This window comes from Nuphar pumila, chromosome 15, assembly GCF_984573655.1.
Source record: "Nuphar pumila chromosome 15, dmNupPumi1.hap1.1, whole genome shotgun sequence".
Classification (NCBI taxonomy): domain Eukaryota; kingdom Viridiplantae; phylum Streptophyta; class Magnoliopsida; order Nymphaeales; family Nymphaeaceae; genus Nuphar; species Nuphar pumila.
Window position 1 is genome coordinate 88,280,447 of NC_143263.1, and position 27,842 is coordinate 88,308,288.

The window sequence follows — 27,842 nt, forward strand, 5'->3', positions numbered from 1 at the left end:
AACTTGGATCAAACGGATCAGATCTAATCCAATCCAATTTAGAAAAAGGTAAAAATAGAGGCGAGTCATTTTTGAAAAAACGCAATTTTTGGGTCAACCGTAACCCGATTTCAGAAAAGCAAAATACCAATATTCTCAAAATTACGAGACACATCTAACGATATACTTACTTGATTTTTGCCTCTGATTTTGCCTGAATTTAACTTGAATTTTGCTCGATTTTAAAGATTAAAAACAAAAAGTTTTACAAATATTAATCGTCTTAACTAGGTCTTGTCAGTGGGCCTTGGGCCACACCCAGACCCAACTAGCATCACCTAATTTTAAGGTTATTTTTCATAATTTTTATTGATCTCATAAAATACTTAGCCAAAATTTCATAGTTTTCGAATTTAAAAATCATGGAAAAACACAAGATATTACAAGATAGGTACATGAAACTTACATTATATGCATCTTCTACCATGTTTAGCAACTGACTGTTTTCTTGCTTTGTCTAGTAGGTCATGTTATAGTATGCTTTCTCATGCCTTCGTGTATATATATATATATATATTTATTTATTTATTTATTTTGACAACTGCATCTGCTTTGCTCTAGGTGGAAGGGTTCTTAAAATCCATGCAGAAGCAGATACAATCGGCTGGAAAGCGTGGGTTCTTTTCCAAAAAGTCTGTGGGCTTGCAAACTCGGGAAAAGTTTACATTGGAGGATATGCTTTGTTTCCAAAAGGTACTTCTGATATTCACAAGAGCCTCCCTATCAAAATGCCATCATCTGCTGTGATGTTCAAAGTTACTCTGTATTTAGATTATTCCAATTTGGCTTTGCATTATTTTTCATTTTGTTTCTTTTATTATTTTCTAATATATGTCGAGATCTTAGCAGAATCCCATTCCAACTTCTTTGCTTAAGATCAACAGCGATTTGGTAAGCCGGGCAGTTAAACTATTTCAAGTAGTTTTGAAGTATATGGAAGTTGATGCATCTGATAGAGTGAATCATTTGAGCATGGAAGAAAGAATTGAACTTGTTGGAAAACTTTACAAGCAGACTTTAAAACGTTCTGAGCTCCGTGATGAGCTTTTTGCACAGCTACTAAAGCAGACACGAAATAACCATGATCGGTGAGTGTATTCTCTGAATAATTGTGTATTTTTTGTAAGATATGATATTTAAGATATTGGTTAGTTGTTCTGATATTATTTTCTATTAAAAAGTAGTTCTTCCGTGTGGTTGATGATAAGGAATTCTCTACTGTAAAGTTCTCTATGTTACAAGGGTGCTTTGTTATTTTCTTCTCTGTTTCAGCACATGCTGGAAAGAAACCCATTAATGAGTTTTGCATCATGAGTCTAATTTTGGGAGCTCTCTTGGTACTAAGACTGCTTACCCTTGAAAAAACATATTGTGGAAAAACATGAGGATATTGCAGGCAAGTATTTTTCATTTTGTCAATAGTCCTTGCCGTACTTGGTTTCCAGGACAACTATTGGCTCTTGATCATTAGTATTAAGATTGGACAGTTGATCTAAGTTTGCAAAATTGGTGTCTAACTGTCATATGATCATATCGCTACTTTAGTAATGGGTGGACGACATGATTTTGTTGGTGAAAACTTATTAGCAGGGCATAGTAGTTTTGTGAAGTGTTCTGTTTCCCTTTCTTATGGATTATTCAAATGACTTTTAATAACTTTGGAGACAATCCTTTTCAAAATGAGTAGGAACCATTAACTCTTATTGATTTAGAACCTTGCTTATGTCACTTTTATGTGAATCTTCCATATTTTTTTCTCTTTTGGTGAAATGCAGCCAACTCAAATGTGTGTGGATATGTGACATATGGATTCATTGGCTATGCTATTTGCTTTTGTGATTCATTAGAAGCTTGTGAGTGCGTGCATTTAAATGCTTTCTAACTCTATTGTTATACTTCTCTGCAGGCACTGTTTGATAAAAGCTTGGGAACTGATGTATCTATGTGCTTCTGCAATGCCTCCTAGCAAGGATATTGGTGGATATCTATCAGAATATGTTCATAATATAGCTTATGGAGGAAATACAGATCATAAAGTTCAGAATTTAGCCTTAAACACATTGAATGCTTTAAAACATTCTGTTAAAGCAGGTCCTAGGTATACAATTCCTGCAAGGGAAGAGATTGATGCCCTTTTGACCGGTAAAAAATTGACAACCATTGTATTTTTTTTGGATGAGACATTTGAAGAAATCACATATGACATGACAATGACTGTGGCTGATGCTGTTGAGGTATCTTAATGTTATTTTTCTCCTGCATTCTTTTGCTTTCCATATAATATCTTGTGGTTTAGTGGTTAAGATTTTATGATACCTTGTTATTTAATCATTTAGAGCGTACTTCATGTCTTTTGTTTTTATAGTGTTGACTAGATGCACTTGGACATCAACTAATCTAGATTACTCTCACCTCTCAATTTTCTGGAATTAGGCGGCTGGATGCTGCTTAATGTTTTGCCCAAGGTTGTAAGAATCGTATTGTAACCCATTTCCATTTGCTCAAACTAAGATATGTATCATATCGAATCGTAAAAAATCGTAAATTTTGAAAAAAAAATTAAAAATTCTAAAAAAATCAGAAAAAATAACAAAATTATTAAAAAATTGTAACACGCGAAACAATGATGAAATGCACAAAATGCAACCAAAAAATCACATATGAAGCATTTATGTTTCTATGAGCTACATAAGACATAATCAAATATCAACTATCTCACAAGAACAATGCAAAATATTAAATATCATGCAATTAAGAACATGCCACAAGACTCATACTTTCATATTAAATAAACAAAAATATTATGGCTATAGTTGCAATCGATTTTCAGTCGGTTTTCACTCATTACTTGAGTGCCCCATTGCCATGTTGGATTGTTGGAGGAGTGTGGAGCTTGATTTCTACCTTGATATAAATCTTTAATTTTTCATGGATCCAACTTTGCAGTAAGTTGTTTGGGGGTTGTAGGAGAGCAACGCCCCCCGGAGCAATTTTTTCCAGAGAGTAGCTTTGTAATTTTATTTATAATAAAGATTTTTTACTTTTATCCCATTCTTTTAAGTGAAAAAATGATGGAAATGCATTTTTTTACCTTAACCCACTTGTTTGGATGAAAAAATGGTGGAAATGCACTCTTGACGAAATCTCGAAAGCTCTCTCTCCTGCCCAAAGATCGGGCCCCAAAATGATCTCACGGCTCCTAGGGCGCATGGGAAGATCTCCAATATGTTGTATATGAATGAGGGTTTTGGCCATCAAAAGCTCTTTAAAACCCAAAAAATATAAAAGTACAGTTTTGCCAAATTTTAAGTCTACAGGCATCGTATCGTACGATATGGGCCATATCATACATACGATATGATACATGCGATACACCTACGATACACACCCGTATCGTATCGATCTCTTGCATCAATACGATATGTATCGTATCGTATGGTACGGTATGGTACGATACAGACAACATTGGTTTTGCCAATTTGTTGGCTGGCACTTGCATCTTGGTTACTTGAATTGTTATGTTGGCTTGGCTGGGCTTTGTTGGATTATAGCAACTGGGTGAAGGATGCATATGTAAAACTTTGAAAAATGTGAAAGAGAAATTCTCAATCCTAACTATTGAGTGATATGGTTTAAACTGGCCAACTTACTGTTTTATTGGCATTTTTAACCTTGCAGTGCTCTCTCTCCCTCTCTCTCCCACCACCACCATTATCTTCTCCATTCTTTCAATACAAACTCAATAATACCAACCATTATCACTTCCTCTTTCGCCTATCATGGATCTCTCTCTGCAATTTTTTCCCCTTTTTTCTAATCCAACACCATCTTCTTCACTCTCATTGCTGACATAGCACCACCACCAAACATTCCTCTTTCATGTATTATTGCTCACCAACCACTGCCTTTTTTTTCTTTTCGTTTTCTTATTAGTCACATATATTTCATTCTTTTAGACCTCCCAACCACCCATCAATCTCCATTTTTCCTTCTTCCATTGCCATTACAACCACCATCACCATCGTTTCTTACCTTCTACCACATCCATCTTTGCTCTTTCCTTTAATTTTCTTCCTTTTTTTTCAAAATAAACCTGATGGCTGCAAAAGGACTCCAATAGCTGATAATGTAGGGAGAAAGGCTCTGCTGGCAGCCATTGCTTGTTGAAAGTTGGAACAAGCAAATTGGGTTGCGTGCATGAGAGAGAGGGAGAGGTAATCTATCAAACAGATCATTTTGATTAGGTTAGGTGTGTTTTTAGTTATTGCTCATTAGTTAGATGTTATTTTGAAATTTTCCCTATGTGAAAAGAAAGCATTGGCAATGTTAATTGTATTTCTATGACAATGATTGCTGAACAAACTGATATGGTCAAACAGACATAAGTGCGGGTGCAAGTGCTGGTGCAACACGACAGTTTCAAAAACTTGGGTGCAGGGGGTGTGAATATATATATCTATATATATTGCGTGTGTGTTTATACATATTTATGTATATATTATTAGACAAAACTGGACTTAAATAGAGTTGACTGAGTCTAGTTTTGGACAAAAATGGGTCCCGATGCGGTTTACAACACCTGACATTGTGTAAGCCGTGTCCAAGTGTCGCACCTGCATAGACATGGCTGCGACACAGGTGCATTAACCTTTTACAAGTGTCTGTGTTACTTATGACATGGTTGAATTCACAGGTGCAATGACTTTTTGAAAAAGCTGCCATTATGCCTTTAGTCATCTAAAATAAAACTAATGCAAAATCAAGTTCTATATTCCTTTAGCAGATTTTGGCATTTTGGTTGTATGTCTTGCTCATTCCTGTGAAATTAAAATTTTGGATTTCAGGAGCTTGCTGGGATTATAAAGCTATCGGCCTACTCCACTTTTAGCTTATTTGAATGTCGAAAAACTGTTACTGGTTCTAAGTCACCAGATCCTGGAAGCGGTACTCACTTTATATTATGTATATATGTAATTAATTTGTTTGTATGGGAAATATATTATATTTATTAATCATTTTCATGGCTAATTTTTCTTATTGCTTTAGTGTTTTTGTTTATAACAGAGGAATACATTGCACTAGATGACAATAAATATATTGGAGATTTGCTTGCGGAATTCAAGGCAGTAAAAGATCACAGTAAAGGAGAGATTTTGCATTGCAAATTGTCTTTCAAAAAACGGCTGTTTCGTGAATCAGATGATGCAATAGCAGATCCAATGTTTGTTCAGTTATCATATGTGCAGGTTTGGTACCTTTGTTATTTATGTACTTGAATAAATTTTTATATTCTTCGTAATAATAGTTTTAATACTATACTTGATGCCTACTAATTAGGGTATTTTTTGGTAGTTGCAACATGATTATATGTTGGGGAATTATCCAGTTGGGCGGGATGATGCCGCTCAGTTGTCTGCATTACAAATTCTTGTAGAGAATGGATATGTTAGTTCCCCAGAATCATGCACGTTAGTATCCCTTTATAATGGTTACCAACATTTCTTATAATGGATGTTTGAAAAATCAGTGTTTTTCTGAGGCAAAACCTTTTTTGTAGGGACTGGACATTTCTTCTTGAAAGATTCTTGCCAAGACAAATTGCAATTACTCGAGCTAGGAGAGAATGGGAGCTGGATATTCTTTCACGTTATCGTTCAATGGTAAGTCCCAATTTTTTTTTGCCAAATCTGCCAAATTCACAAGTTGGCTTCACCAACTTATGTTGGCTGGTAAGAATGGTGCTCTTGATAACATCTTTTCTAGTGGTTTTGCTTGCAAGAATCTGAAAATCTGGCATTGTAGATCTGCAAGAACAATGGTGAGAAGAGGGTGCACATGGTTAGCTTCTAACAATTTTCTGAGATGAGAAGTAGCTTCTCTATATTTTATCAATGTACGAGTGTCCTAATTGACAAATATTGTGAGGGTGGCATCCCAAAATTCAGAAAAAAATTATAATAGTGACAATTTGATTGCCAAAAAACTTTAGAAGGCTAGCCTCATGTGAACATAACATGTGCAGCCTCATGCTTTTAACTCATTATAATCTGGCTGAACTCCATATAATTTAAAATATGGAGATTGGTTTCCAAGTTTCTTCATTAGTGACCTGTTGGTCACATAAACAGCCGAGTGAAAAGCTTCTGTCCACAAATATAATGGAATGCCACTTCCATGAATCATGGCAAGACCACTCTCTACGACATGGCGATGTTTTCTTTCCACAACGCCATTTTGTTGAGGGGTATAAGGGCAAGATATTTTGCGATTTATTCCATTATCGTGGAGATAATCAATGAAATCCTTCGATGAGAACTCTCCACCCCCATCACATTGGAAATTAAGAATATAAGTAGAGAATTGATTTTTAATAAACAAAAGGAATCTATGAAATATGCCAAACACATCAGATTTGTGCTTCATAAAAAATGTCCATGAATGCCGAGTGAAATCATCAACAAACAAGAGATAAAATTTGCTTCCAAACAGATTTTTCAGGGGCAGGACCCCAAACCTCAGAATGAATTATCTCAAAAGGTTGAGAGAAAACACTATCTGATAATACAACAACAACAACAACAACAACTACGCCTTCATCCCAAAACAATTGGGGTCAGCGATATGAACCAAAAAAGAAATTCATTTTGGGTCTTCCACATGAATCCTTTTCCTCCAATCATTTCTATCCAACGCCATGTCCTCGGTGAGGTTCAAAGCATTCATGTCCTTTCTTATCACCTCCATCCATGTCTTCCTAGGCCTACCCCGACCTCTTTTAACTAATATATTTTCCCATTTCTCCATCCTTCTAACTGGAGCATCATTAGGCCTTCGTCGAATATGTCCAAAACACTATCTGATAATGGAAAAGGTAAAACATGACTTTTACAGACTTGACAACTAGGGCACAGAAAACCCTCAGACCTATTACTTAAACCAAACTCAAGAATAAAACCATTAGAAATAAGTCTTTCAATGAAAGACTTGCTACAATGGGCTAAACGATTATGCCATATTTCAGACTTATTTGACTCATTTACATTGGAAACAAAGACAAAGGAAAATGACAATGGCAGTGACTTTATCTTAAACAACTCACTTGGATCGATCTTTAAAGACTTCACGAGGCTTTCTTTGAGAATATACATGTTTCCACACCTTTCCCCTTCAGCGAACGTCTTCTTCGTGAGAAGATCCTTCACATAAACAGAACTAGGGGTGAATATGATGCTAGAATTCATGTCATCCACAAGTTAAGAAACATGAATTAAATTTTTCTTGATATTGGGAACATAGAATACATTTGACAAAGAGAGCGATTTCGAATTGTTGATGGGAATAGAAACACAATCGATATGAAATGTTTGGTTCCATCTCCAGTTATAACATGACTATTTTCACAATAAGGAATTAGAGCAGAAAACTTACTAGCATCACCACTAATATGATTGCCTGCTCCAGAATCAATATACCAAACTTCCTGTTCATTTTGTTTTAAATTCAACCTAGTGAGTGTAGCCAGCAACATGTCCGAATCTCTTGTTGTACTATTCTGATTTTAGGAGTTTCCTGTTGTGACGTTTGTTCAGGTTTCAGCTGCACCATATTTAATTTTGTGTTGTACCTTGAATCATTCTTATACCAACAATTTGCTTTAATTTGTCATGGCTTCTCGCAAATATAACATGTAGGAACTGTTCTTCCTTGTGTGTTTATAGTTGGAGGCCTATTAGGAGTGGAAAGAATACCTCGTCCTCCTCCATTATTCCTACCATGTCGCCTATTTCTACGAAATCCATGACCTCTGCCTTGAAAAGAATTCATAAACAACACTTCATGATAATCATTTTGATTTTTACTGGTTGCGTCTGTCATACCATTAAGTGTCATTTCATAATGCAGCAACTTTGGCCTTAAATCCTCAAAGGTGGGAAGCACTGAAAGATACAAAAGAGTAGTTGAAAAGACATGATTTTCAGCACCCAGGCCACTTAGAGTTTGGTGAACTTTTTCTTTGTCTGAAACCTCACAGCCTATAAGAGCTAACTGATCAGCAAGACCTTTAACTTTGTTGAGGTATTCCATGACAGTCATATTTCTGTCTTTCTTCAGATTTTGGAACTCCTGCTTCAAAAACATAGCTTTGGACTCAGATATTTGAGAGAAAGTCTGACTTAGATACATCCATAATTGCATTGCAGTGCAATCATCCGGAATACTAATTAAAACTTCCTGTGAAAGAGTTGAAGTAATATAGGCAACAAGTGCCTGATCTTTCTTCATCCAAATAAAAAAATCTGGATTCTTAACATACTTGGTAGTCAAAACCTGTCCTTTCTCGTCTTTTTTTTCATTCAAAATAAATTCCAAAGGAACTGCGAAATGTCCTGACAGATCTTGACTTCTTATAAAAGGGCTAATTTGCCTATTCTAGGTTAAAAAATTAGAATTGTTCAGTTTTTCAGAAACAAGTTGAGGCAAAAAGTTGGACGACAAATTTGAAGAATTGGAATCCATGAAGAAAATGAGATGAAAGAAGAGAATACTGAATAAGAGAATTGACAGTTATGGAGGAAGTAAATTAAAAGAACCAGTCAAGAACAGAGTTGAATTATGAATATAAGTAGTTGATGTTAATTACTAACATACAGAATCAGAAAGCAGATTTGCATGTATTGAGTCAAAGGAGGACACAAATTTTTTAATTAGGGACAGAATTACAGCCAGGAAAAGTAGTGAGGACAGATTCAATATTATATCAGAAAATTAGGGCTTGGAAAGAAAAGGATTTTAGTTAGGAACAAAATTTCTATCAAGATAGATATTAAAGATTTTTGGACAAGGTGTATATGAGAACAAGAGAAAGAAGAAAATACTGAGAACTAGGATTTTAAGAAAAAAATACGAGATAGAAAGCGACTTAGATCAATAGGAAGAAAATAGAACAAGAGAGCATGGAAGAGGCAAAACTAGTAGAACATACCTTGAAGATTTATGTGGATCAACCTTGCTCTGATACCATAATAAATCTGAGCATTTATTCCAAAATATCTGTTGCAGCAAGAAGAAGGAGAAGAAGAGAAAACAAGAGACCCTCTATTTCAGTTTCACGTTTTCCACTCACTGGGAAACGTGGTAACTTCCCTTTAAATAAAGAATATTTTTACTTTACACAAATGCCCTTAATAACTGAACACACATCAATAAAAGGGGTGCCCTTAATAACTGAACACACAGTTATAACTGAACACACAGCAATAAAGCGCGTATGGACATACTACAAATACAGATCTGAATCTATTTACATTTGAACCAAAACTAAACAAAAGGATACCAAACTAACATATGAATCTGGATCAAGAGTTGAACACAATTATCTCCAATAGTTGGTGATGAGAGCACTTTGCCCTCCATAGAACAACTGTAGAGCACCTTTATACTGTGTTGTATTTTTCTTTAGTTTTTGAAACTTTGGTGCCAACTCATATTCTTTTTGTTTTCAGTCATCCATGTGGTTCTTTTAAAACTTTGCCATTTCTTTGTTTGTCCTTTAAGTGAATACATGGTTGCTGTTCATTCATTCTGCATTATTCGTTTACAAATTTATCCTTTTGTGGTCCACTAGAGCTCCTTGCTGGCTTGCTGTTTTGCAAGGAACATAATTGCTCTTTTTTTTCTGCATGTAGTTCTCCTAATATGAAGTGTTTATTCTTTTGCCGAGAGCAATACTATGCTTAACAGATGAAACAAAATAACTGAATTGGGATTGGCATTGCTCTTGTACTTAGATGTGGAAGTGAATTGTTTTATACTATAGGCATGTTTTGCTTGCATCTCATGATTTGAGATCACATATGATTTCATTCCATGTGATTTGAAATCACATGAAAGGTGAACATAATGGCCTCAAATGTGATTTTGAATCTCACTGCACCATTTTCTCACATTTGCTTGCACGCGAAAGTAGAGCAAATGAGAATCTCTTTTTCACAGCCATGAGAGACAGATTCCTCATTTGGGCCCAAGCAAACATGCCCTTGATATTTTTCTTTGTTATGCTGCTACATGTTCTTTTAGTCTCAATTTGGAGATTAACCTGATGCTAGTTTCCCAGAATTATTTTAATGGCTTCATTTGCTTGTTTGACAAACCATTTTACGTACCCATTGCTTGGCCAGTCACAACTAATCATCCTTTGGAAAGGAATTGCAATTTGTTATTAGAATAGGTTCTATATGCTTTACATTTTCTTGTCTTTTTTTTCCTGTAATAGATGCATTCTTTCAGTGGGGAGTGTATCAATTTAACTATGGACATGGAATTGGTAAAATCTGGTGCTTGAGTGTTCTCTTTTTTCCTTTCTTTTCTAATATTACTTTTCACCAGATTAGTCCCATCTTATTTGTGTACTCTTGCATGACCTATGTCACATGGAAATGGCTGTGGATAAGGGGTTAAGGCCATTTTTATGAATTTTCCCGTATGATATATAGAACGGGACATAGCACAGGAGCCAAAATGGAGTACCCAGGTCACATACTGCATAACCTTCCAAACTAGGGACAATAATTTGTGCTTTGGTCACTCTTGATTTGATTCAGCTTTATGATACTATTAGATAGTCATTGGACATTGTTGAACAATGTTTGCAGCACACTTTTACTTACTATGTTTAAAGTGCTGTTGTCTACTGGAATTTGATTGCGTGTTTGTTTGCAGCACACTTTTACTTACTATGTTTAAAGTGCTGTTGTCTACTGGAATTTGATTGCATGTTTTGAAACATTGTGAGTCTGTGACTGTGTAGGAGCACATGTCAAAAGATGATGCAAGGCAGCAGTTCCTTCGAATCTTAAAAGTTCTTCCTTACGGAAACTCGATTTTCTTTGCCGTTCGCAAGATTGATGACCCCATAGGGCTTCTTCCTGGCCGCATCATACTAGGCATCAATAAGCGTGGGGTTTGTCATTACCTTGTGTGCTTTTGACTAATAATCCTTTTAATGTATTGGCTAAGTGCATAACATTCTGATTGATTGCATAAATATTGCAGGTTCATTTCTTCCGGCCAGTTCCGAAAGAATATTTGCACTCTGCTGAGTTGAGGGACATTATGCAATTTGGCAGTAGCAACACCGCTGTGTTCTTTAAGATGAGAGTTGCTGGTGTGCTTCACATATTCCAATTTGAGACTAAGCAGGTAATGATATGCCCTTATATTTTGTTCTATATGATTCTATATGTTTCCTAGAAATATAAACTCATTAATGTCTATTCTAAATCCAATATATGGCTGTTATCTTATAGGGGGAGGAAATATGTGTTGCCCTTCAGACACACATAAATGACGTAATGTTGCGTAGGTACTCAAAGGCCCGCTCTGCTGCCAGTGCCTCTATGCAGGGAGATATCTCACAATCAACTAAGCCTCCTGCTGTGGATGTATATGAAAAACGCTTGCAAGATTTGACAAAAGCAGTTGAAGAATCTCAAAGAAAAGCTGATCGGGTAAGTTGGTACTCAAGTTGTTTCTTCAAATCTTTTCAAGGGTTTCAGCATGCTTTAGATCATTGAGTGAATTTTGAGGAAAAAAGGGTATTTCTGTTCTATAAGACATTCATAACCACAACGAATGTGCAAGTATATGGAAAACACCAATATATAAGTAGTGAAACATTTATTTGTCACTATATTTTTTGTTGTGGTTTTCTGATCTCCCATTTAATGTATAATATTGATTTTTAAATTGTTATCTGGCTAGTTCACTTCATATTGTTTAATAAATCAATATGACATGCTAGATTTCCGGGTTTAGTTGCTGAATTCATTTATTAGTTGTTGGTTTAATGAAGAATGACACTACATTTTGGAAGTTGGTGAATCCATCTGATTTATCATCCTTGCCTTTTGCATATTCAACTGCTTGTTGTATGGCTAGCATTGCCTATGTGTATTATTTGATTGAATGTCATTTGATGCTTGATGGGATATGTTGTTTTTGCCTGAGGCAACAAGTAATGATGATCACTTGGAGCACAACCCTCATCAATTCATGTTTGTTGCTATACCAGAGAATATGTATGCATAAAGTTATTTGCTAAGTTAGGTGCATATAATTTATTAATGTTCTAAAACTATATTTAAAATACATGTAAGAAAAAATAACAAATTATATCAGTAGTTTAGTTTTATTCAAATAGTTAGTGAAAATGGAAAGGGATGTAAGTTTACTGGTTGAATCTTGTTATTCTTGATTAATTGAGCCAACAGCATCATTTGCTCTCCAGTAAAAAATGTGGATTCATGACCATCAACAAGGGCAATCATCTTTTGATTGGTTAGTAGCCTATGACAAGCTTCTCCTCGTAAACAATCAGTGTATTAATGTGCACTTTACGATGTAAGTGATGAGCTGTATTACATATTTTTTGTGTTGCTCAATATTCTATAACTATTTGAGTTCACTTTGCTGGAAGAGGAGATCACTATTCCGAGGGAGGCGAATTGTGGAATTAGTTTCTCATCCAAAAATTATTGTAGTAATAGAAACTGCCATTGAGTGCAGTCCTTTTTTTTTGGGTTTTAAATGGAAAAGAATAAGAAAAAAAATCTATTTGAGTTTTGTTTTAGAGTTAAGAGACACTATTTGGTATTTAGCTGATGGAATTGGCAGAGTTGTTGTACATGAGTTGAATCACACATGGAAGTGCAGTAATGAAGCTATTGATAAAAATCTATCAAGTCACTGATATCTGCATCTTATTCCTATGTAATTTATCTTGACAATGTAGATTTGGAGGAGCCATCTAGGCCCCCTTTAATATAAGGCATGCTAATTTTCCTCGTTAAGGTAATGGATTATTAGCAGCTATGTCACATGGGTGCGGGTGCGACACGGGTGCGGCACAATTTTAAATTTTTTGGACACGGGGACTCGGCAAAAAAAAAAATTATATATATATATATATATATATAATTTTATTTTATTTTTAAAATGCCACGGCACAGTCTGTGTGACTGTGCACAGTCATAGGCACAGTCCACAACACTGTGACTGTGCACAGTCTGTGACTGAAGCACTGTGCCTCTTTTTATATATATATTTTTAAATAAAAAATATAAAAAATTGGTTTTTTAGGGACATTTTTGGACTCGGTCAAAGTTGACCAAGTCCAAAATGTGGACGCACTCGGCCTGGACTCGTTGACCGAGTCTGACTCAGCGTTGACCGAGTCCAGGCCGAGTCCGAAGCCGCACCCATGTCGGGGCGTGTCGACTCGGGTGCGGCACCTCCTTAGCCGAGTCCGTGTGACATAGATGAGCAATAATAATCTGATAGCATGGCCCATCTGTGTTGAATTGAAAATAGGTATGGCAGTGGACTGGGGGGAAACGGGGCCCTGCCTCGCCTTGTTTGGACCGGGGATGAAGGACATGAATCGTGGTTGGAGGTTAAAAACAAAACCCGTGCAGGGTTGGAGGCAGGGATGGACTTACGCTTTTCCCCGCCCTGCCCCCATCCCGATCCCCACCTTGCCCCACCCCACCCCGCCCTGCCCCATCCCATCCCATCCCATCCCATCCCCAATCCTTCTTTAGGGATGGCAATGGATCGAGGGGAAATGGGGCCCCACCTCGCCTTGCCCCGTTTGGATCGGGGATGGAGGCGAGGATGGAGGTTAAAATCAAAACCCGTGCGGGGATGAAGGGCAGGATTTTGAGACTGGGCGGGGGTAGAGACCTTGTCCTCCGCCCCGGTCCACTGCCATCCCTAATTGAAAATTATAAGATCTTGAAGTCACATTGTTTGTTGCGATTCTATACTGTTAATTTTAAAGGCAGCAAGAGGGGACCAGAGTTTTCAGTCTAGGAAGCGGGAAGCGATTCGGGAAGTAGAAGTGGAAAGCGAGGCACTTCTAAAATTTTAGGAAGCGGGAAGCACGAGACGACTTAGAAGTGAACCGGGAATCATCTCGAAAGCGAGAAGGAAAGCAAACCGGAAGCGACATAAGAAGTGAAGAGGGAAGCAACCTAGGATGCGAGTGGGAAGCAAATAGGAATCGAGTTTTTTCGATATTTGTCAAAAAAAAAATTGTTAAAGGTTCCAAGGCCCCCAAAAAAGAAAATTCACTTTCTGATATTGGGAAGCGAGCGGAAAGTAATCCGAAAAGCAAGTGGGAAGCGAAATAGGAAGCATACTTCTCATTTAAAAGGGCCACTTCCCCGAGCGTTTCGGAAGCAATGCATTTCGTGCTTTCAAAATGCGTTTCACGCTTTCGAAACACATTTCGTGGAAGAGCGCTTCCCTAAGTGCTATAGCGTTTCTGGTAACCCTTATTTAGACCCATGTAACATAGGTACTTAAAAATGCTGCAGGTACTCGTGTCAATGCTGGTACTTTTTGGTGCTGGTATTGGGTATCTCTACATATAAATGCATTATTTAATACAATGGATACCTTGTATATGATGTAATGAATTATGCAGAAATACAAAGAATGCTTAAAGCATTCACAATGTCCTACAATGAACAAATACAAGAGAGAGAATAAGAGAAGTCCACTATGGGACAATACCACAAGCCTTTAAAAGGCAACGCATAAAATAATAAGAGATTTATTAGAGAGGAGCTCTAAGGCTTGAAGAATACATGGGGAGCACACCCGTATTTATACAAAAAGAAATGGGAAAAGTGGGAGCCATTGGGGGCTCCCACATGTTGTCGTTGGGAGCCTCCAACAGTTATATTTATGACTGTTGGGGGTCCCAACGACTACATGATGGGACCCCTAATGTGGTACAAAAAAGAAATTTAAAAAAATAAAAATAAGAAATCTAAAAAATAACCTAAGTATTAAAAATAGTTGTTTCTAGAAATAACTATATAAAATAATGAAAATACCCCTATCGGGTATTTCACACACACACACACACACACACACATATATATATATATATATATATATATATATATATATATATATATATAGTACATGTATTTTAACACCCCTCCCCAAACTTTACGGTTAGATGACCGAAAGTTTGCTAAGTAGAAAAATAAAGTGGGGAGCAGGAAGGGCTTTAATGAAGAAGTTCGCCAGTTGATATTCTGATGTGACATATGGCAAGGTAATTGTTCCTCTCAAATATTCATCATGAACATAGTGACAATCCATCTCTATGTGCTTAGTGTGCTCATGGAAGGTGTGATTGCTGGTGGTATGAATTGCACTTTTGTTGTCGCAACATAGCTTCGAAGGACCAAAGATGTTTACACCCATAACTTTTAAAAGACTTCGTATCCAAACAAGTTCCATTGTGGTAGTTGCCATAGCTCTGTATTCAGCTTCAGTAGAGGATAGCGAGACTTTTTGTTGCTTCTTATATCTTCAGGCAATTAAAAAATTTTCTAAAAAGACATAAAAACCAGTAGTTGAGATTCTGTCATTAGGGTTACCTCCCCAATCAGTATCAGTATAAGCAAGTAAATTTAATGAAGATGATGAAGATAAAAACAACCCTTTAGTGATGGTATTTTTGATGTATCTGATGATTTGTAGAACGACACTCATATGCACGGTTGTAGGAGCATGCTGAAACTGGTTAGCAGAGTGAACAACATGCGCAATATCTAGTCTGGTAATGGATAGATACGTGAGAGAACCAATGAGCTGCTTGTAGGGTGTGAGATCTTCTAAGAGAACCCCATCCTCTAGTCTTAATTTAGCATTGATCATTTCAGGAGTCTCCATCTTCTTGTCATCTGAAATCCTAGAGATAGTACATATATCTGCAACAAGTTTCATTTGCGAAAGTATATATCCCCGTAGAGAACATGCAACTTCAATTCCTAAAAAGTATCTTAGGAATCCTAAGCCAGACATATCAAAGTTACTTTTTAACATATTTTTAACATTGCAAATACCAACTTGATAATTTCCTATAACAATCATATCATCAACATAAAGTAAAAGAACAACAATACTAGATCCTGCATTTTTTACAAAGATAGCAGTGTCAGTATAGCATGAGCGAAAACCCAAATTAATCATGACATCACTAAATCTATCATACCAAGCTTTGGGAGCTTGCTTAAGACCATATAATGCTTTTAAAAGTTTAAGAGTTTGACCATGTCCAATATTAAACCCCGGCGGAGGATCCATATAGACTTTTTCATTTAGCTTTTCATTAAGGAAAGTATTTTTAACATCTAATTGATATATATGCCATTTTTTAGTTGATGCTACAACTATTAAAGTTATACCACTAGTCATTCTTGCTACGGTCGCAAAGGCTTTCTCATAATCAATACCATATTCTTGTGAATATCCTTTAGCAACTAATCTTGCTTTGTATCATTCTAAATATCCATCACTCTTAGTTTTAACTTTAAAAAGCCACCGACATCCAATAGGTTTTTTGTTTGAAGAAATTTTGACTATTTTTCAAGTATTAGCCTTTTTAAGAGCATCTAGTTCAATTTTCATGGCTTCAATCCAATGAGGTATATTTTTTGCTTGATGATAATGTGTGGGCTCATGATATGAATGCAAAGTTATTAGGCATGCCCTATAATTCAGTGTTAGTGATTCATATGACACAAACCTATTTGGTGGAATAGATTATCTAGAAGATCGTCTAAGGGAGGTTTTTTCTATAGATTCATTATTTTGAGAATATTTTTCTAGAGCGCTAATAGGTTTATCTTGTTCACGTCGGGTATAAACATGGAGATTTTTATCAATGATGACATCACTACTTGGTGATGTTTCAATATTAGATACTTCATGATGTTGTATCATCTATAATTTCAAAATGATTAATAGAATCATCATACATATCTTTCATTGGGGAAAGATCATACATGAATATATAGTCAATTTCATTTTTTCTTATCAATTTTTTCAAAACAATTTTCATCTTCTAAGAAAGTCACATCTTTTGAAACATAAAGTTTATTGTTTTTGTAATCAAAACATCTATATCCTTTTTTATTTTCACCATATCCAAGGAAAACACATTCAATCGCTTTCGGAGACAACTTATCTCTTTTATGCAAGAGGACAAAGTACTTGCAACAAAAAATACGAAGGCGATTGAAATCGGGTGTAAATTTAAAAAGTTTTTCATAAGGAGAGATATTTTTCAAATTCGATGATGGCATACGATTTATTAAATATGTGGAAATTAAAACGACTTTGGCCAAAAAATTCTTAGTAATATTTTTGGAAATAAGCAACGTTCTAGCGGTTTCTATAATATGCCTATGCTTTCTTTCCGCTATCCCGTTTTGTTGTGGAGTTCTAGGACATGATCTTTGATGACAAATTTTATTTTGCTTTAAGTAATCTTGAAAATCATTGGATAGGTATTCTCCACCCGAATCAGATCTAAGAATGGATATGCTACTTTGAAATTGGTTTTGAACTTTCGTACAAAATTCTTTAAAGAAAGAAAAAACTTTCGATTTAAGATTAAAGAAATAAATCCACACATATCTAGTAAAGTCATCAATGAATATTATGTAATATGAATAACCACCTTTAGATATAACTAGAGATGGACCTCAAACATCCGAGTGCACCAATTCAAAAGGTCTTGTGGAGATAAAAGTTCTAGTTGAAAATGAAATAGACTTCATTTTCTCAAAAATGCAATCTTTGCAATTTATATTTTTTTCTTTACAAAATTTGTTTCCAAAAGGAAAAAGATACATTTTAGACAAACTTGGATGTCCAAGTCTTTTATGCCAAGTTTCAATACTTTTATCTTGGACATAGGTACAAAAAGAGTTTGTAGGAAGAGTCAAATGATCCATATAGTGCAGGTCTCTCTTCCTATGACCTTGTCCAATCCGCTTTCCATGCTGGAGATCCTGCACAAAGCAACCATTAGATGAGAAAGATATTTAACATCCATAGTCGACAATTTGAGAGATCGAAAAAAGATTTAGGTTTAATTTTGGAACCATTCTTACTTTTGGAACACAAGTTTTGAAAATTTTTAGAATCTAGTGTTCCTATACTTTTTATTTTAAAAAGGTTCCATCAACCATAGAGACACAAGATATTTTTGAATTGGTGCATACATCGGTTAAAGCATTTTCTTGAAGGGTCATATGAAAAGATGCTCTGGAATCTAGAATCCAAGAATACATACTGGGTGGTGATGTAGAGGCAATGGCGGCACCTGATGTAGAGGAGGTAGCATTGAGCATTTGTTGAAGAGCCATGGATATTTGTCCAAGTGTTTCGTTGAGATCCTCGCTCTTGCCTTCATCTTCCATTTTGGTGATGGATTATTCAATGAAAATCACCTTAGGCTTGAAAGTTTCACTTAATTTTGGGCAAGCGGGTTTAATATGACCCGACTTATAGCAATGATGACACACAATCATCTTTTTACCTTCATTATAGTTTCCTTGTTTTCCAAAATGAAGTGGTTTGTAGGTTTTAACATTGTTGCCGGGTTTAGACACGGTAAGGACTTCATCTACACTTTTACTCATGCTAAGCTGTGTTTCTTCTTGAGTAATTTCGGCAATGACATCTTCTAAAGGAGGAAGAGTGGATCTATGAAGGAGTGATGATCTTGTTCAAATTCAGATCTAATTCCAAATAAAAATTGAAACAATATTTCTTGTTGTATTTGCTTTTATCTAAGTTCAACATCTTCCATAGCCACCTACTTAGGCTCCAAAAGAGCCAATTCATCCCATAAAGGATTTAGAGCAATATAGTAGTCTTTAATGCTCAAATCCCCTTGCTTAGTGGTTCTTACTTTTTCTTTCAAGAAGTAATCTCTTGCAATGTCTTTTTGGGTATACGTACCCTTCATAAAGAACCAAGCCTCATTGGCTCAAGGAAATTTAGTTATATTTGCACATACCTTGAGTTCAACGTTATTCATAAACCACACAAGGATTTTTGCGTGATTGCTCTCCCAATCCTTCACCTTTCTTTGATGTTCTTCAATTGGTTTGAGACGAACATCTCGCTCAAGAGCCTTTTCTTGATCTCTTTCGATCTTCGTGAGTTTTAGTTGGGGTTCCAGAATAAAACCCATTACATAACCCCAAAGTTTCTTACCTTTGAGATTATTCTCCATTGCGGATGCCCACGTCATGTAGTTCTTGCCATTGAGCTTGAAGGATAGGTCAATTTTGGATTCCATTGTACCAACAAAGTATGAGAGGAAGAATGGAGAGGAATGTCATGCTTTCAATTTTCAAGAATCGTATAGCTATGATACCATGTAATGAACTATGCGAAAATACAAAGAATGCTTAAAGCATTCACAATGTCCTACAATAGACAAATACAAGAGAGAGGATAAGAGAGAAGTCCATTATGGGACAATATCACAAGCCTTTAAAAGGCAACACATAAAATAATAAGAGATTTATTAGAGAGGAGCTCTAAGGCTTAAAGAATACATGGGGAGCACACCTCTATTTATACAAAAAGAAATGAGAAAAGTGGGAGCCATTGGGGGCTCCCACATGTTGTCGTTGGGAGCCCCCAACGGTCATACATGGTGGGACCCCCAATGTGGTACAAAAAAAGAATTTAAAAATAAAAATAAAAATAAGAAATCTAAAAAATATCCTAAGTATTAAAAATAGTTGTTTCTAGAAACAACTATGTAAAATGACGAAAATACCCCTATCAGATATTTCACACACACACATACACACACAGATATATATATATATATATATATATATATATATATATTATATATATATGTGAGTACATGTATTTTAACATATGATTGTATATTTTATACATTTTATGTTTTTCTTTTTCATATTTTTTGTGGATTTGCAAGAAAATATATGTTATTATGTTTCTATGTGTCTGTACAATATGACCCAGTTATACGCTTACATTCACACCCTCATTGAAAACAACCATATTGTACCAGCCATACCTGTATTGCGCCATGTATGAGCAATCTGTACCATTGTTTCAAATGATTTCAGGCCTTTTGTCTGGGTTGCCATCCTGTTCTCACTCTTATTTTGGTTCGGAACCATATTGGTTTAGTTCATCGCTCAAGGGTTATGGGACCTGGTGCTGATCTTCTTTGGGCTCAGACTTTTGAACCAGCACTAAACATGGTTTTGAGGGGCTGGATCTTGATTGCAGTCTAACATGTGCAGGAATGCTCATTGGGGAAGATCTAGACTTTGAAAGATTGCGCCAAAGGTGTATGTCTGGGTTTGTCATAGTTAGATATGGGTCAGCTATAAACTAAGTTTGTTTAGCCAATCTTATTCCTAACATGACCTTATGAGTAGGAATGTAAATGATACTGCTTTGGGTTAGATATTGATGCAGGAGTGGATCAAACATGCAATCTGGGTCTAAAGCATCCATCTAGATCCAGATCTTTGTTTAGATTTTTATTTGAGTTTTTATATATTTTTGGATCTTTATTATGTAATGGATCTATAGCAGATCCAATTTTCATGTTACTTTCTTGCTACTATTATTTTTCCTTCAATTAATTGACTTTCCAGTTTCATCGTATATTTGTAGTGTCCTTTTATGAATCTGGTGCCAGATTTGCATCAGATACCCAACCAAATTGAACTCAGGCTTGTCAAAAAGATTCAGATCTGAGTGTTAAGCGGATTGGATTTTGGCATTGCATCATAGAATTCAATCAGATTTGGCTCTAGATTTTGTATTTGCATTAAGACATTGATATTTGGTTTAAATAGTACACGTGTGCCTGTATCGACTTTGAAAAAAGTGGTAACCGTCATCCTCCTTGTAACTATGCAGCATTAAATAGTGCTTGACACATCAAATAGTAGATTAATTTTTAAGCACTAAAATAATAATAATCCACTAACCCTACTTCAAGAGTACCCCTCATCCTCCTTGAACTGACAACAGCATTAAATAGTGCCTTGACACCATTAAATAGTACCTTAATTTTAAATTCTAAAATAATAATAACAACCTACTAACTTGACTTGAAAGTAACCGTTGGAAAAGTAGTAACTCGATTTCATATGTAATCAATCTAATCCAATCTGATTTCAGTCAAATAGTGGTTTCTGTTCTTATACTCAAACTCATATGTCATTGAAGGAATTTTGTGTTAGACTCCGAATCTGATTTGACTCCAATTAAGGCAATATCTGATTATTTGGATTTAATAATGTATACATCCAAACTGGATCCAAGCCGTTTTCATCCTACCCATGGGTTCATGTGAGCTGTTTGAGACAGTTGTGCTGATTTTTTTTTCAGGTCTACCGAAACAACTTTGCATCCTGCTTCCATCACTACTCTGGCAGTTACTGACATCATCATCATCATCATAATTCATAACACTTGATAAATGTGCCACCATCATCATTGGTGTTTTTCTTATGTGAGAATCTAGTTATTGATGCATTAGCATCATTGTTCAATAATATTGATAAGGCCACCACCATTGCAGCCGTACTCTATTTTATATGACTTTTTTAAACGTACCACTTAATCAATTTTATAGTGTTACTATTTTTGAATTTTGTCTCTTTAGATAGTGCCTGTCCTTATTTTCTTCCCTTCAATTTGGTAGCTTCTTGAAGAACTACAAGAAAAGCAAAAGAGTGAACTAGAATTGAAAGAGGAGTTGGAGGGATTGAAAGATTCTCTACAGTCAGAGAGTCAAAACCTCGGGGATGTTATGGCTGAGCGTGATAGATACAGAATTCTCTGTGAAGAAAAGGATTCTGCATTGCAGGTAATTTGGACTTTAGCACCTAAGCATAGGCTTGACTATTATGTACGTTTATCATGTCATGACAGTTTCTTTTATACTTGAGAAACTATGGTTTATATTTTATGTTCTCATTTTCCGAACTTACAGATAAGACATGCTATTTTTACAGGATGTTTTGACCATGAAGAATAACATGCAACTGAGGGTAGAAATGGATTTTCGCAATGATTCAGTTTCAAAGAACAATGATGGTGTGGTTTTGCCTGAGACTCATGGCCGTGTCGGTGAAACTCTTTTGTTGTACGAGGGACGAGGGAAGAAAAACAGATGTGACTCACAGGTATATCAATGCTGATATGTCATTTTAATATTGAAGCTTTCATTATCATTGTATTTGATTTGCAACTAAAATTGATTGTTTAACTGACCTTGGTCTTGGAATCCAGATGCAAACAAAACTGGAAGAGGAATTGAAGGCACAATCCAATGATCTGCATGCTGCTGAGGAGATGGCTAAGAAACTAGCAAATGACAAACAGCTGCTGGAACAGAAAATTCTTAGGCTACAAAAGAATAAATCTGAGGAGGTACCTATCCGCTTCTTTGTGGCTTGTCATGGAACTGGTTTTTCATGCCTTGAGAGACTGGCATGGTATTCTAAGGTTATTTATTGTGTTTCTAAAGGATTGTAGTCATTGAAGTGTCTACATATATGTGATTTCTTATACCTTATCGAAAGAGAAATGCAATTATCCTTTAGTTTTGTTTGTTTTCTAGCAGTCCAAATCTGTTTTACTTATTCTATCAAAGCTCTCTGCTGGAATTGCAGTACATATATATATATATATATATATATAATATCTTATGGTTATTCAATTACAGATGAAGATTCTTGAGAAGAAATCTGAGCAAGAACGAGGGAAACTTGAGCTTCAAATATCTGAATTGGAGAAGAAATTGACTGTGGCTACACAGGAGCTGGGTGTTGCAGAATCTATGCTAACAATGAGGAATAATGAGTTAGATACACTACAAAGTAGTTTAAAAGAGTTGGAAGAACTCAGAGAGATGAAAGAGGTATTGATCTTCTTTGTTCATATTTTATGATGCTGAGTGCAGATACCGTTATGTGAATCCTGATTTCTATTCCTTCACATATTAAAGGCATTTTCTTTCTCTCAGGACATTGATAGAAAGAATGCACAGACTGCTGAAATTTTGAAGAAACAAGGTGCACAACTCATTGAATTGGAAGCACTTTACAAGGAGGAACAAGTATTAAGAAAGCGTTATTTCAATGCAATAGAAGGTTAGTTCTTATTTGTGAAATGCATTCTATATAGGGGAATCATATTTTTATGCTTGCTATATAGCTGAAGGTCTTTTATATTATTTTGGGCTCTTTGTGTCCAAATTCAAACAGATATGAAGGGAAAGATACGTGTCTATTGTCGCTTGCGTCCCCTCAGTGACAAGGAAATTGCAGATAAAGAAAGATGTATTCTTACAAGTCTTGATGAGTTTACTGTTGAACATCCCTGGAAAGATGAAAAAGCAAAGCAACACATTTATGATCATGTTTTTGATAGCCATGCTTCTCAAGAAGATGTTTTTGAAGATACAAAGGTCTAATTTTGGCATTTATTTTATCCTCTCAAAATATCTACTTTTTGGTGTCATTTTGGCTGTTATCCACCTTTTCTTTTTGTAGTTTTTTGTTCTTAAGCCACTTTTTGTTCTTGGTGATTTACCCATAGTTCTTCTGTCTTTTGTGAGCAGTATGTGGTGCAGTCAGCTGTTGATGGATATAACGTGTGCATTTTTGCTTATGGTCAAACTGGTTCGGGAAAGACATTTACAATATATGGGTCTAATGATAATCCAGGCCTGACCCCTAGAGCTACTGCTGAATTATTCAAGATTTTGAAGCGTGATGGTAAAAAGTTTCTGTTCTCTCTAAAGGTAATTTTTTCAGTCTGATTTAGAAAGGCGATGACACCACAAGCCTCCTTTCATTCAGTTGTAGTAGCATTGTGTCAACCTCTGCATCATCCATTTTCTTGAAATGGATCAAGAGCTGCATGCCCGTACAAGTCGGCAGAGAAATGTTTTAGAAATAACCTAACAGAACTTGAATAAAGAAAAATTCAAAAAAAAAAAAAGGTCAGGGCAGCTATATCTGGTGAGCCAAATGTAAATAGAAAAATGAGGGTATGAAAACCTGTAAGTAAAACCCTCCTCCCATTCCATCCCAAAGGGCTTCCCTGTGTGTGCTGAAATTTTCCTGATATCCACATTGTGTAACACAACGAACCAGCCCAACACTCCCAACCCACAAAAAGAAAGAGATGCCAAGGAAGGGCTGGATAATTCCAAGATGCTCTCATGAGAGCCATAACTCACCAAATTAGAAGCAAAAAATGAAACAAAATTGAACCCATGCTAATTCTGACAAAAAATATACACATTCACATGTATTCAGAAATCCAATGAATACAGTTCTCTGAAGACATGCATTGGAGCTTGCAAAAATCAGCTCTCCAGCAGCTTCGGTTGTTACGGACCTGGCCATAATGGATCGGACCGAACCCCATGGATGAATGGACCTGGCCATGAAGACAGACCCAAAGACCAAGCTTTGGAGCATTATCGACCATTTTGTGATTTGAACAGAACAGATCATGGGATCCAAAAAATGTGAAGGGGGTTTAAGTCCATTTTGGGAAAAGCAAATACGGATTCTTATTTTGTAAACTGGTGATTATCAGGATTTGTCTTAGTTTTGATCTTTAGTAGGCCAATATCTAGGGTAGATGGATAGATTGGATGTCTTGAATTTTGAACAATAAAAGAAGTTGGACCAATGAGCAAGTGATTTTGGGTCTTTGGTTTGGATCACCTCTCTAGATCCCCAACCTGAACTGCAACTATTATTTCTATCGGGTTGAACATGTGGATTGGATTTGACAAATCCAATCTAATCCAAGGGGCCAAGAGTGGCTCAAGATTGGTATCCTTCACTCTTGGAAAGCTTAGCCCATGAAGGTTATATAAAATTAGCTAAATGCATGGGGAATGAGAATCATGAGAGATGAAATAAGATGAACATGAAGATGGCAAGAATAAAAGACTTCTATGGGAACGATTGGCATGAGTTCTCTAAAGGGGATGCTTGGAAAGGAAGTCAAAGTAGGTTCCTAGGGCAGCACTAGGAATTAATTGTGTCGACTTATGGTTGCTTGGGGTATAAGCTATGGAGGTCTATAAAAGGAGAACTACTCCCCTTATATGTATGTTTTTTTGAAATGGCGAAGAGTCTGAGAGCTGAAGGAGTGTGGCCTCTTGAAGTGGCTTTCTCTCTCTCTTAACCTTTAATCTTCTCCCATTCACTCTTGGCCTTACCTCATCACCATCACCACCTCCTTTGCCTCTCACATCTCATCTCTCTCTCATATCAAGTCCTACCACATAGCTCTCTTATTAGGCTCATCTGCACTTCCCTCACATACACATACGAGAGTTACTGAAAGCTTCTTAGATAGGTGGGAAGTGTGCTTTTGGTAAACTCATTTCGAAAGTGTGATATTCCTTGTTTCCAAAACTTGTTTGGAATCTCAATTCTCCCATGCTTCTATGTTTCCCACATGATTTGTCTATGCTTCCTACATGTCCTCGCGCTTCTTTTCATGTTTTCTGTGTGCTCCCTCTCACACTTTCCACTCACTTCCCATGTGCTTTGTCTAAATTGGTAACTATCATTTTTAGATTTTGACAAAATTTTAATTCTTAAACTAAAAAACACGAGTTTTAAGAATAATCATTTTTATTTGTTTCTCATTTGATTCTCATATATTCTTCACTTGTTTGGTTGGAGATGTTAGTGCACGTCACCTTGTGTTGGGACGTTGAAAGTTCAAAACCCAATGGTATGTTCTATGTCATATAACCGGTGAGGGTTTGCCTAACCCCAGCTTGCCTATCAAGAAATAAAACCTCGGTTCTCGCTTCCACTTCTTGTATTGTTTCCTATTTTTGCTTCCTAAACTAACAACCTTCTCTCTCTTTCACCAGTCACACTCCTTTTTAACTACATGGCCACACACACCCTCACTATTTGATGCCTAGACAGAGTTACCGGAAGCGCCCTTGAGAGTGGGGAATCGCTTTCCCGAAGCGCATTTCGGAAGCACGAAACATCGCGCTTTCGAAACATGCTAGGAAGCGCGCTTCCCATTTAGGAGAAGAGAAGCGTGCTTCCTCTAAATGGGAAGCTTGCTTCCCCCTTTTTTTCATTTATTTTTTGTATTTTTAATTAATTAATTTATTTATTTTTCGGTTCCCCTTTGTTTCCTAGGTCGCTTCCGAGACGATTGCTGGTTCGCTTCTAAGTCATTCCACGCTTCCCGCTTCTTAAAATTTTGAAAGTGCCTCGCTTCCCGTTTTCGCTTCCTCGACTGGCAACTCTGTGCCTAGCTAACCTAACTCTACTAGCCCAATCGAGCAGTTCCAACCCTATCCTCTATATCTCTAAATTCCCTCACCTAACACCAAGTCTATTTACCTGTAAGGCTCGAATTTTTTTTTATTATAACTTGGATTCGGGTCGGATCCAGACCCGAACCCGACCCGGACCCAAAGGAGGCACTGCCTCCCTCGTGTCTTTTAAAGACAATGAGGCAAAGGGGGGGAGGTTCTCGAAAACCCCCCTTTCCCCTCTGCTCTCTCGTCTCTCTCTCCCCTGACCGCCTCTCCCACTCTCCTCGTTTCTGCCCGCCGACGAACCACCGCCCCCGACGAGCTCTCCGGCGACCTCTAGGTACGCGCCACCCCTTCTTCTCCTTCTTCCTTCTGTCTCTCTCTCTCCCCCTTCTTCCCCCTTTTTCTTTTCTTCTTCCTTCCGTCGACCGACAGGGGCAAAAGCCCCTGCCTGTCGGTCCGTTACGGTAGGGGCTTAAGCCCCTGCTACTTTGCCGACAAGTCGTCAGGGGTAAAACCCCTGCCGCCTGTAAGAAAGGTTCCGACAGGGGTTTTGGGGCCTCTGCCTGCCTTTTCTTTCACCAGGGAGGGTCGAACCCCCTCCCTGTCTCGATGCGCAGGGGAGGGTTCGACCCTCCCCGCCTTCGATCTTCGCAGGGGAGGGCTCGACCCTCCCTGCCTTCGTAGTACACAGGAGGGATCGAGCCCCTCCCTGCTCTCTTTTACGGCAGAGGAGGGGGGCAGCCCTTCCCTGCTCCCTGTTACGGCAGGGGAGGGGATCAAGCCCCTCCTTGCTCCCTGTTACGGCAGGGGAGGGGGCTGAGCCCCTCCCTGTTCCCTGTTACGGCAGGGGAGGGGGTCGAGCCCCTCCCTGCTCCCTCTTCTCTGGCGTCAGGCAGGGGCTTCGCCCCCTGCCTGTTTGCGTGTTCGACAGACAGGGGCCAAGCCCCTGCCTCTTTGCGTATTCGGCAGGCAGGGGCAAAGCCCCTTGTGTCCCCCCTTGGTGGCTAACGGGCCCCTGCCTCTTTGCCTTTTGGCTAGAAGGGGGGGGGGGGGGGGGCAGAGCCTCCTTTCTCTCCTCCGGCATCAGGCAAGGGTTTCGCCCCCTGCCTGTTCGCATATTCGCTAGGCAGGGGACAAGTCCTTGCCTCCTTGCATGCTTGACAGACAGGGGCGAAGCCCCCTGCCTCTCTGCTACTTTGTCAGGCAGGGGCGCAACCCTTCCTGCCCTCGCTTTCTGAGGACAGGGGTGAAACCCCTGAAAAAGGTGCATAGGATCTGACCCGATCCATGTACCCAATCCATGTAACATGTAATGTAATCTTTGTTTTTCATTTATCGGGTCTGGATACACCAGACCCGGATCCATACTGTAATGTAACTTAAATACCTAAGTTTAGGTCACGATTTCATTACTGAAATCATGACAGCCGTAACTGCTTTCTCTCTCCCTCTCTCTCTCTCTTCTCTTTCTCAACGCAGGTGCAGCGTGAAGGAAATCTTTCATGGTATCAGAGCGTTAGATCCATCTAAGGGTCGAAGGGGATTCCAAAGGTGCGACAGATCAAAGGTTTGAGGTCGTTCATCTCCCATCTTCCTT

General features: G+C 37.4%; 1 protein-coding gene across 2 annotated transcripts in view; it reads left to right on the forward strand.

Moving 5' to 3' along the window:
- The window catches only part of LOC149815919 (kinesin-like protein KIN-14I), a 62,797-nt gene that overhangs the window by 16,008 nt on the left and 18,947 nt on the right, over positions 1 to 27,842 (forward strand). Inside the window, exons 5-21 of one of the 2 annotated variants that reach the window (XM_089989193.1) lie at positions 601 to 732; positions 889 to 1,127; positions 1,946 to 2,273; positions 4,884 to 4,983; positions 5,086 to 5,285; positions 5,392 to 5,507; positions 5,597 to 5,699; positions 10,847 to 10,999; positions 11,092 to 11,238; positions 11,346 to 11,546; positions 21,623 to 21,787; positions 21,936 to 22,106; positions 22,213 to 22,353; positions 22,649 to 22,843; positions 22,949 to 23,075; positions 23,190 to 23,392; positions 23,546 to 23,728. In XM_089989193.1, coding sequence (XP_089845319.1) covers positions 601 to 732; positions 889 to 1,127; positions 1,946 to 2,273; positions 4,884 to 4,983; positions 5,086 to 5,285; positions 5,392 to 5,507; positions 5,597 to 5,699; positions 10,847 to 10,999; positions 11,092 to 11,238; positions 11,346 to 11,546; positions 21,623 to 21,787; positions 21,936 to 22,106; positions 22,213 to 22,353; positions 22,649 to 22,843; positions 22,949 to 23,075; positions 23,190 to 23,392; positions 23,546 to 23,728 — 2,904 coding nt within the window. The remainder of the gene's footprint in view (positions 1 to 600; positions 733 to 888; positions 1,128 to 1,945; positions 2,274 to 4,883; positions 4,984 to 5,085; positions 5,286 to 5,391; positions 5,508 to 5,596; positions 5,700 to 10,846; positions 11,000 to 11,091; positions 11,239 to 11,345; positions 11,547 to 21,622; positions 21,788 to 21,935; positions 22,107 to 22,212; positions 22,354 to 22,648; positions 22,844 to 22,948; positions 23,076 to 23,189; positions 23,393 to 23,545; positions 23,729 to 27,842) is intronic. The other variant, XM_089989194.1, reaches the window with a different exon arrangement.